General features: G+C 35.0%; 1 protein-coding gene across 1 annotated transcript; it reads left to right on the top strand.

Annotated features, from left to right (window-relative positions):
- Positions 1–1,032: 1,032 nt before the first annotated feature.
- Positions 1,033–4,748, top strand: LOC130976956 (probable WRKY transcription factor 49). The gene is made up of 3 exons (XM_057901923.1): positions 1,033–1,345; positions 1,435–1,578; positions 4,044–4,748. Exons 1-3 carry the CDS (start codon positions 1,035–1,037, stop codon positions 4,534–4,536), a joined length of 948 nt encoding a protein of 315 aa, XP_057757906.1. The 5' UTR covers positions 1,033–1,034; the 3' UTR covers positions 4,537–4,748.
- Positions 4,749–11,899: the final 7,151 nt, after the last annotated feature.

An 11,899-nucleotide genomic window follows, 5' to 3' on the forward strand; every position in this document is an offset into this window, starting at 1 on the left:
CTAATCAGTCATAAAAAAAAAAATCCAATAATTTGGTGAATCAACCAAGTCGAGTCATTAGCAAGATCAAGCTCGCAACAAATCCACCTTAGTTAAGTTCTTAGAGTGCTCCATTAAATGAATTATATTATTTTGTATACCAAAATTAATTATCAAAATCAGTCATCAATATAAAATATATATTAAAATATAAATACACATTAAAAATAAATTAAATCATACATATATTTATATACAAATACTTTAGTGACTAATCTTAATAGTTGATTTTAATATACAAATAACATTTTTACCATTAAATAGACTGCATATATCAAAACAGTTTTCGAAATTTAATTGTATGAATTATATTTTTTAAATTGATAAAAATATTTTATGTTAATATCTTTATATTTTTTTTATCGAATGAATGACTACTCATTCTATTAAAAAACTAACGTGATCTATTTTTATCAATCTCAAAGACATAATTAGTATTATTAAAATTAATTTGGCGAGGTTTAAACTAAATTAATGTTGTAGGGTTCGAGTAATTCATATCGAATCATGTATATTTTATCTTAAAGGAAATTTAATCAAAATATAATTGTTGAGTGTTAAACCTAATATATTTAAGATAAGTGTTTATTCTTTGTGAGTAAAATCTTCAACACTAGTTTAAAATGCTCCAATGAAAAAGGTATTAGTAACTTTTCTTTAAAAAAAAAAAAAACAAAGAAAGAAATGGCCCCATGATGAAAAATATGAGGTGGTGAATGATGGTGACACGATTTGGAAATTGATTAGAAATGTTGTCGAAGGAAGTCAAAGTAGAATACATACAAAAAACAGCCACAACACCTCCCCTTACTTTAAAGTCAAATAGGGGGATTATACGTCACAACAACCTGCCTCATCTGCTCCACTCTTAAATTTCCTATCCTTCTTTCTCTTTCTTCATTATTCATACCCTCCTCCTCTTAGTTTCCAAAGTCCAAATTCCTAATAAATAATAAATGGTTGAGTCAACAACAAATGCATTGATGACGATGATGATGGAGGAGGAAGTCATACTAATGTCTTCTAATTCTAATTCCAATTCCAATTCTTCTTGTTCAGAAGGGTCAGAGGATGATGACCTTGTTAAAGAGCTTTTAGATGATGCCACTCCTCTTCTTCTTCCGCCTTCGGACCACTACAACACAATAATAAGGCCGCCGCCTTCTGACGATGACGCCATTAACAGCTTCATATCCAACATTTACTCAGGTCCTACAATCTCAGACTTTGAAAATGCTTTGTCAGTGATCAATAATAGTAACAACCACCAAAGCGATCAGCATTTGGAACACCTCTCATCAGCAAGGTATATTTAATTTGTATTCATCAATAGAATTAATGTAGTGTTAACTTTGTGAATTGGACTCCATTTTTTTTATGAATATGTTGTTTCAGGGTTTCCATATTGGAAAGGGGTTTGAGTAAAATTGAGAACAAGTATACGCTCAAATTCAAGTGCTTTGGCAATGGGATGGGTGATGATGGATATAAATGGAGGAAGTATGGTCAAAAATCTATTAAGAATAGCCCAAATCCTAGGTAATGCTGATTCTTTCTTCTACGTATTTATTTGATTTGTTTTGTGATACACCAAAAATGAGCATTATTCACATTTGGGTTCCTCTGTTTAACTTAACACATTGCACACAATTTATGCATTCTTAAAATTCTTTGTTGAAACAAAATTAGTTCCATCGACTCTATAGATGATTTGACTGATTTGATTAAATTTTTATTTAATAACTCTTAATTATTAATTTAACATAAATTTGAGTACACCTGATTTTTCATCTTTCCAATTTCCATCTCTTGCAAAGCTCATTCCCTAAGCTACTCCAATAAAATTTGAACACGATATACATTGCCAGTGCCAGAAAACATGTTAGTTATTGTCAAATGTACTATTAGATTTTACGATAAATTCTGATGGTAATAAATGTAAATGTGCGATTTAATTGGATGCATAAACCATCATCAGTAATAAAATTCTTTTCGGATTAAAAATTCTGACTTATATATATATATATATATATATATATATATATATATATATATATATATATATATATATATATATATATATATATATATATATATATTTGGCAATTTTTGTTACACAATTAACCATTACAATTGTTTGCAGCAACACCTTAAACATTCAAATCAATAGTGAATGGATATATTATTTGATATGGAGGAGGAATGTTATATGTATTATTTTTGTATATATCTTTTTTCTATATGTATTATTCAAAAAGATAAAGATTTATATTCTAAATAATACAAGAGAAATAATTAACACTATGATAGTTAATTTCAGTTAATATTATAGTAAATTATTAAACAAGTCTAATATCAAATCCACTATATATGAAATTTTATTGAATTAAAATTTGGATATATTTTTTTAGTTGAGTTTTAGATATTATTGTTTTTAAGAATTTTAAATATTTTTTATATTAAATATTAATTGTAATATTAGTTGTATAATATTGGTTAACTCCTAAAATTTCCTCTTATTTTTTATATCGTCATAAAAAAATGTATTCAAAACGTGAAACAAACATGATTTATTTATTTAATTTTTGTGTCACATAGATTTACTAAAAACACTGATAAATATCCTTGGTAATCAGCAGTACTAATTACCAAATATTGGGATTTTCAATGAACGGTATTTTTGATAGATTTATGATGGGGGATAGAGAATGGTATAAAAACTAAAAAGGGTAAGACGGTGAAGAATATTTGTACACTTCAATCAGATTGCTATGGTATTCACGATTTCACGTTATAGCAATTGATGTGACAAATTGGGTTGAAAGTTGCATCTCAAAATTAATTTCCTCGGACTAGACACCCTAAATCATCCATCTTTCTCATTAAAACTTGTCTATCTTGAGTAACTTCAGTACTGTAGATTTTCAAGATACCTAATCCTTGTTCATATTCACGTTGTCCACCAAATGCAAGCTCAAAATTAACTTATTAAGGCTACCTTAATGACTAACAGTTTTTCTTTATTCAGATGACCACTAAAACAAATTCTTTTAAAAAATATTAAGAACTTTTAATTAAGCTTAGCAATGTCTTTATTAATAAAAATATTTTTAAAATTTTATATTTAACAACAACAAATATCCTTGAAACATTTATTAATAAGACCTTAATAAAATAAATAAAAATATTATTTACACATTGAAAATCAACTACGGTATATTTGTCATATATTAATGTATTGTTTTACAATTTTATATTTTAATATATGTTTTATATGAATGACGAATTTAATGATTAATTTTTAATGTATATGTCACATGGTTAAAAACATAATTCTATTAGCCTAATTCCATGATAGCTTTCATGGCCTATATCTAAAGAAATAATAATTAGGTAAATAAACAAAAAACACAATTAACAAGACCCTAATTTATGTAGTTAGCCCTTTTGGGTGAGTAGCACTGTATAGCTATTTGGCAACACAATTTTATGATGTGAGCTTATTAAAATTCCTCACACACTAGAACATTCAGATAAACAGTAATGTTACAGGGTCAGTAGATTTTATCATTTTAGACTATCCAGCTAGTCATCGTTAATTTTTTGTATACGTAAGTCTAAACAAAGCCCCAAATGCGAGTGTTAAAAGCCAAATGTTAGCTAGAATTTGTTGAAATTTGCTGGCCCTTGAGACTTTCCCTTCTCTTAAATTAGGAATATGCCATCTTATGCGCTTGACCTATCACTCTGTGTGTGTGTTAGTAACAGAATTCTTTTAATAATTCTATCTGTGTAACAATAGTTTTCTTCTTTGCTACTAAGTTACGAAAAGACATATATATACATATAGCAAATTTAAATAACTAACGGATATAATAAATTCAGACTTAAATGCATAAATCACTAGAAATATATTTTTGTATCAATATTTAACCTGCTTAATTTAATTATAGAAGAGAATTTTTTTTTTTTTGTGATTAACTTGTATGTTATTGAATAATCAGGAGCTACTATAGATGCACGAATCCAAGGTGCAGTGCAAAGAAGCAAGTTGAGAGATCCAATGAGGACCCAGACACACTTATCATCACTTACGAAGGTCTTCACTTGCACTTTGCCTACCCTCATTTTCTCACAGGACAACCACACCAATCGCAATCAGATCCTCCAATCAAGAAGCCCAAGCCCATGCCTACAGCTTCACCAGAAAATAAAGCCCAAGAAATTCTAGAAGCCAAGGATGTCCAAGCCAACCCTACTTTGGGCTTAATTCAAACAACTTTAACTGACTCCCAAGAAGATATGGCCAATGTTAATTTGGGCTCACAAGGCCTGCTTGAAGATATGGTGCCATTCATGGTTAGGAACCCCCATAACAATGGCAATAGCACTAACTCACTTTTTTCTTGTTCTTCTCAACCAACTACACCTCCTTCGCTGTGGTTTCCAAATTATTCAACGTCCTGTCATACCGTTGGCTTGAATTTTAGCAATTAGTGTATAAATATGTAAAGGGTTTAGAAATTGAAGCAAATTATATCGGGTGGTTATATTTTTTCTATTTATGTGAATTTAATAATATATAAGGTAAGGTAACAGGGCAATTTGGAGTCATGATGGTGAAAGAAGGAAAGAAAGTGTTTTTTATTTCTACTTTGGATAGGGGGAGGGGTGTTTATTCTTTTAGTTTATATCATAAGGAAAAAGGTCATTAGTCCAACATATATTATTTTAATCTTAAGCGTCAATACCTCATTTATGTATTTAAGCTTAACATTTTTTGCCCCACATAAACTTTTTTAGAGGGATATTCATACTCTAACCCAAAACATAAAGTCAAGTCTAATAAGGATGAAAGGTTCACCCAAAAGGGGTGTCCTCTACTCATACCCGACTTTTTTAAAGAAGTCGAACACAATGAAAGAGACCGGCTTATACTTATCTAAATAAGTAACTGTCTCCCCGAATCTCTCCTACTATCTTTATCTCTATTAAAAGATAGATTCTAACAAACTCCCAAGATAAAGGGAATGATGATCCATCAATAAAGGTCACTGACGTACGGAAAAATCACCGATCAAGAGTTTATAGAGAAAACAACGTTGCAAGTATAGCTCTTAACCAATGTTGATTCCGCGTATCAATTTAGAAGGGGTTGTCACAAAATTTAGAAATAAAATACTGGGAGTATGAATCCCAGGTCGTCTCCCAACGAGTTGCAGAAAGAGTGCTATTTCATTAATCAGAGATTTTCCAAGAGATTTTTGAGTTTGAGAAACAGAGAAATAAATGATTGAGAATTTATGTAATTTAAATAAAAGCCTTGATCGGGAGAAGATTAAATGGAAGTTCTATCCCTGTTATAAGGGAAAGTCAAGTACTCTCAAACTAATCCTATCGCTTGTGTCCTAATCCTTTTCCTAAGAAAGGATTAGAGTCGAAGACAGGAGAATTAGCCAACAACTTCCAATTAATATTAACACTTGAGTATTCCAACTCAAGGTTTTCCTTTTAATCAACTCCCAATCAAGTTAGGGAACTACTCCATTATCATGAATATAACTTTCACAGAATTAAGAGAGGAATAAAAGAAAGACATGATAACTAATAACTAAAATTCAATTAAAAGTAAAAATGGTTTTTTACATTAATAAATCCCAAAAGCATGAACATACTTATCTAAACAGAGTCAATGGGAAATAAAAGAGTAAAGAATAGAGAGACAAACTAGAATGAGGAAGCTCCAACGGAGGTAATGAATCTTCTCAATATCCAAAGCAAAGCACTAAAACTCTAAAACTATTAATGTGAAGAAAACCTAGAGGAAGAAGTAGAATTCTCTCTAGATTCCCCAAAACTAAACTAAAACTATGCAAAATGTGAATGTGTCTTGAGTCTCTGCTATTTCCTGGCTCTAGTCTGTGCTTCTGGGCCAGAAACTGGGTCTAAGACTGGCCCAAAATTGCCCCCAGCAATTTCTGCGATTTCTGCAGGCCGCGCATGTCACGCGTGCGCGCCAGGTGCGCGCGCGTGCGTCGATTGTGCTTTTTGCTTGTTGCGCGTCCGCGCCAGGTGCGCGTGTGCGTCAATATGTGAATGCACTAATGTGCGCGTGTGCGCCAGGTGCGCGCGTGCGCCGCTCCTCGCTGGTCAGCTTCTTTGTTTTCTTGCGTTCCTTCCATTTTTGCAAGTTTTCTTTCCATCCTCTAAGCGATTCCTACCTTATAAAGCCTGAAAACAATTAACGCACAGATCACGGCATCGAATGGTATAAGGGGGAATTAAAAATATATAATTTAAATGTCTAGGAAGCAAGTTTTCAACCATAGAATAAAATTGGGAAAGAATTGTAAAATCATGCAAATTATATGAATAAGTGGGTAAAGAGTTGATAAAAAATACTCAAATTAGCACAAGATAAACCATGAAATAGTGGTTTATCAAACTCCCCACACTTAAACAATAGTATGTCCTCATGCTAAGCTCAAGGAGACAAAAAGAGTGAATATGGAAAGTAAGACTTCATGCAATGCAACCTATGTACATGAATGCAACTATATGATGAAATGTCCATGCCTACTTAGTTAAGAAAATAAACAAGTCTTCCTAGACAAACAGAAATCAAATTCTACTAATCCAAATCACACAATAAAAGTCAAGTAAACTTGGGAGGAGACAGCTCATGAAAGTTGGGAACATAGAGTTAAGCTTAAACCCTCACTAGGAGCGTATATACACTCTAATCACTCAGGTGTATAGGGTAATCCACTCTAGTCTCCTCCATTCACGCCTTCTAAAACCTTGTTCTTCATCTAACCAATCAACAAATATCTAATGCACACATGCAAACATCATGAGGTCTTTCTTAAGGTTGTAATGGGGCTTAGGTAAGGGTGAGGGTACATGTATGGCCAAGTGAACTGAAAATTAAATCCTTGATTATCCTAAGTTCTCACCTAACACACACACACACACATTCCCTATGCTTCTGAAATCGTGCCTAACTACCCATAGTCTTACTTTGTATGTTGCATCTACTCATGCACTTAATTGTTCTTTTTATTTCACCTCATATGCATTGATTCTTTTTATTAAACTTATCATTTGGGGTGTTTTCATTCCCCTAAACTTAAACTGAAACAATCATCTTTCTTTTTTTTGAAAGCATTATAGCACCAATGTATTTGGTTTTCATAATTTCACATGAGTAGCATTCAGACCTTAGATATTTATCAATTAACATACATTCTTATTAACCCGAGTTCCCATAGTTTTTCCACACTTAGCTTGCACATAATCTCTATCTTAAGCTAACCAAAGATTCAATTAAGGTAAGTACTTGTTTTTCCTCTTAAGGCTAGTGATGTGGTAAAATAGAGAATAATAGGGGATATAGAGGTTCAAAGTGGTAAACAAGGTATAATTAGAATGGTAGGCCATTTAGGATAGTGAGTTGATAACAAATGATGGCCTCAATCATACATATGCATGAATACATTAAATAATGGACATATAGAATGGAACAAACCATATATTTCAATCATAGAGGAGAGAAAACACACAAGAATAAAATAATGGTTAAATGCTGTAACCATATAATTAGACTCAAAATCTCACTGGTTTGTGTGTTCCAGCTCTAAACCATGTTTCAATTTACAGTCTTCAAACATGTTTAACATATGATTTTGGTTTGAATTAGTCAAATTTTCAAAAATAGGGTCTTTGAAAAGGACTTATTATTTTTCAACCAAACAGAGTACACATGCAACTGATTATTACTATGCAATCTATTCTATCTAAAAAAAGAAAATTTATCTACTGGTGCTAAGAGAAAGAAAAGTTATCTCCGGAAGTCAGGTACTGACTGACCTCCCCACACTTAAAGCTTGGCACCGTCCTCGGTGCCATCAGTCAGGAACAAAGGGAGGCTGGTAACAGCATCTCCACATGCGGGGTCCTCATGACTCCCCGTGCTGGTAGTTGAAGTGGAGTCCGGAGTGTCTGGATCTTCTTCAGGTGGGTGGTTGCCAACAATCAGCCTCTTAAGGTATGTGAATCGGTGCTTGTTACGGAGGTCCATGCGTTCCATCTGCCGGTCTTGCCGGTCCAACCTTTGAAGTATCTGAAGGAGCAGTTGATTTGTTAAAGGTGCTTGTGATGTGGAAGGAGAAGGGATATCTCTGGCCGAGTCTTCAGTCCGGCTGGCGACGACTGCTGGGGGTCTGATGTATTTCCCACTTGGAATATATTTATCATCCCGAGGAAGCATGGCTTTGGTGTCTCCAGCTCTATTGGAGACTCTGGCTGCCGAGACCAAATCTGAAACCAAGGCGGGAAAAGGTAAGTTGCCCGCAATCTGTACGTGTCCCATGGCTTGCCGGATGTGTCTTGGTAAGTTGAGGGGCTGGTCTGTAAGTATACACCAGATGAGAATAGCCATGTCTGCAGTGAAAGAGGACTCGTGAGTGCTTGGAAAGACGTAGTGGAACATAATCTGTGCCCACACGCGAGCCTCCAAGGTAAGTGCAGAAGCCAATATGCCCTTAGGCCTGGATCGATGATAACCGTAGATCTACTTGCTGCCAGGTAGTGCTATAATTTTGAGAACGTCGTCCCAGTCAAATTGGTATTGCTGGCGCTTGAGAGAGGCTTCTTGAAATGCGTCCAATCCTTATAGAATAGGGAGAGATCTAAAACTTGCTGAATGGCCCTTTCGGAGGTGGGGACTTGCTTCTGACGGACATAGACAGACTGCGGGCTTGGCATGGGAAAATTGGAGTAGAATTCAACTACCCATGAAAGGTTGACCTGCCTTGGCTGCCTCCGTAAGAATCCTCAATATCTTCTGTTAATGCGGGGCTCCACCAAATCCACAATGTTGGAGGGGAGGATAAGAAGGTGCTCATTGTTGTAGTTCTTTGCCGTCAGAATAGGGAACATTTGCTCACAGAAGTGGTTAGTGAACCGCACAGTGTCCCTTGTTGGGAAGGCTTTCTTGGTCTCTTCAACCTTTATGATCCTCTTGACCCGCTTTGTTGAAGGTTTGACTGATGTTGAGGGCGATTCTCCTGCCAATGCCCTTTTAGTTCCCCTCCTTACCGGTGGTTTGGTAGCTGCTTTCTCTTTTCCCTTCTTGGTGGCCATCCTGAAAGAAAAGGAGAAAGGTACATGTAAGTCCAAGGGTTGGAGTAAGGAAGAGGATAGTACAAGTGATAATCTTGCCAAGGTAAAGAAGGATGTCGTTAACACATGGTCGCGACTTCATGTGAATAGGACATCAATGAAAATATAGCAAGAAAGATGAAGGCAATTAAATGCAAGATGTTTATTGGCATGCCGGCAAAGGCATGAGTAGCATAGATCAAGCATCAATTGCGAAAAATGTATTATCACTCGTAACAAACTAACAATCACGTTTGTATTGACAATTATAATTAATTAATAAAAGAAGATAATTTTTTTTTTGAAAAACAGGCATTAGAGTAGAAGAATAGAATAATTAGGAATGCATAATGCCATACAGGTTTTTTCACAAACACTTAGTATGCATGTTTAACATGATAGGGAAAGAATTAAATTGGAACATGCAAGCATCCCAAAAATAATTAATATTAATTGTCAAACAACTCCACAATAATAATCACAAGCAATTAGAAGAAAGTAGTTACCCAAATAGAGTTATAACGCCAAGGAAAATAATACAAAGAGAAATAAAGAGAAGAAGAAGAAAAAGAAAATAGAAAGAGATAGAACCTTGAAAAGAGGATGAAAAGAGAGAGATAGCGGATGATGTGAGTGAGAAAGAAGTGAGAGAAGAGGAAGAAGAAGAAGATAAAGAAGATAGATAGAGAAGAAGAAGAAAGGGAGAAGAAAGGAGGAAGAAAAAAATTAGGATTGGGAAAGATAGAATTAGAATTAAGGAGGGAGAAAGAATGAGAACTGGGCGGCGAAAGAGTGAGTAAAGCAGTCCAGCCGACGCGGACGCGCACTACGTGCGCTCGCGCGTGGTGCACAAAATTGTGATCATCAACAATGGCGCCAAAAACTTAGTAGCGCTCTCAAAAGTGAATCACACTTAGTCACAACTCCGCACAACTAACCAGCAAGTGCACTGGGTCGTCCAAGTAATACATTACTTGAGTAAGGGTCGATCCCACGGAGATTGTTGGTATGAAGCAAGCTATGGTCATCTTGTAAATCTCAGTTAGGCGGATAGTAAATGTTATGGAGTTTTCGAATAATAAATAAAATAGAAAATAAAGATAAAGTTACTCATGTAATCCAATGGTGGAAATTTCAGATAGGTGTGTGTGGAAGTGTTGTGTTCCTCCTGAATCTCTGCTTTCCTACTTCTTCTTTCTGGTTTTTCATCACTCCTTTCTATGGCAAGCTGTATGTAGGGCATCACCGTTGTCAATGGCTACATCCTATCCTCTCAGTGAAAATGGTCCAAATGCTCTGTCACAGCACGGCTAATCATCTGTCGGTTCTTAATCAGGTTGGAATAGAATCCAGTGATTCTTTTGCATCTGTCACTAACGCCCAGCCTTCAGGAGTTTGAAGCTTGTCATAGTCATTCAATCCCGGAATCCTACTTGGAATACCACAGACAAGGTTAGACTTTCCGGATTCTGATGAATGCCGCCATCAATTCTAGCTTATACCACGAAGATTCTGGTCAAGGAATCCAAGAGATATGCGGCCGGTCTAAGGTAGAATGGAAGTGGTTGTCAGTCACGCGCGTTCATAGGTGAGAATGATGATGAGTGTCACGGATCATCACATTCATCAAGTTGAAGTGCAATGAATATCTTAGAACAGGAATAAATCGAATTGGATAGAAAATAGTAGTAATTACATTAAAACTTGAGGTACAGCAGGGCTCCACACCCTTAATCTATGGTGTGTAGAAACTCCACCGTTGAAAATACATAAGTGAAAGGTCCAGGCATGGCCGAATGGCCAGCCCCCAGATCTAAGAACTAAACTTCCAAAGATTCAATCAAAAGACCTCTAATATAATAATAAGTTATCCTATTTATACTAGACTAGCTACTAGGGTTTACAGAAGTAAGTAATTGATGCATAAATCCACTTCTAGGGCCCACTTGGTCTGTGCTTGGGCTGAGCTTGATCTATTCACGAGCTGAGGCTTCTCTTGGAGTTGAACGCCAAGTTGTAACGTGTTTTGGGCGTTCACTCTGGTTCGTGACGTGTTTCTGGCGTTTGACTCCAGAATGCAGCATGGAACTGGCGTTGAGTGCCAGTTTATGTCATCTAATTACGAATAAAGTATGGACTATTATATATTGCTGGAAAGTTTTGGATGTCTACTTTCCAACGCTTTTAAGAGCGCGCCATTTGGAGTTTTGTAGCTCCAGAAAATCAATTTTGAGTGCAGGGAGGTTAGATTCCAACAGCATCAGCAGTCCTTTGTCAGCCTCCTATTAGAGTTTTGCTCAGGTCCCTCAATTTCAGCCAGAAAATATCTGAAATCACAGAAAAACACACAAACTCATAGTAAAGTCCAGAAATGTGAATTTAGCATAAAAACTAATGAAAACGTCCCTAAAAGTAACTAGATCATACTAAAAACTACCTAAAAACAATGCCAAAAAGCATATAAATTATCCGCTCATCACAACACCAAACTTAAATTGTTGCTTGTCCCCAAGCAACTGAAGATCAATTAGGATAAAAAGAAGAGAATATATTATAAATTCCAAAATATCAATGAATGTTAATTCTAATTAGATGAGTGGGACTTGTATATTTTTGCTTCTGAACAGTTTTGGCATCTCACTTTTTCCTTTGAAGTTTAGAATGATTTGCTTCTATAGGAACTTAGAATTTCAGATAA

This window comes from Arachis stenosperma, chromosome 4 (genome assembly GCF_014773155.1).
Source record: "Arachis stenosperma cultivar V10309 chromosome 4, arast.V10309.gnm1.PFL2, whole genome shotgun sequence".
Classification (NCBI taxonomy): Eukaryota; Viridiplantae; Streptophyta; class Magnoliopsida; order Fabales; family Fabaceae; genus Arachis; species Arachis stenosperma.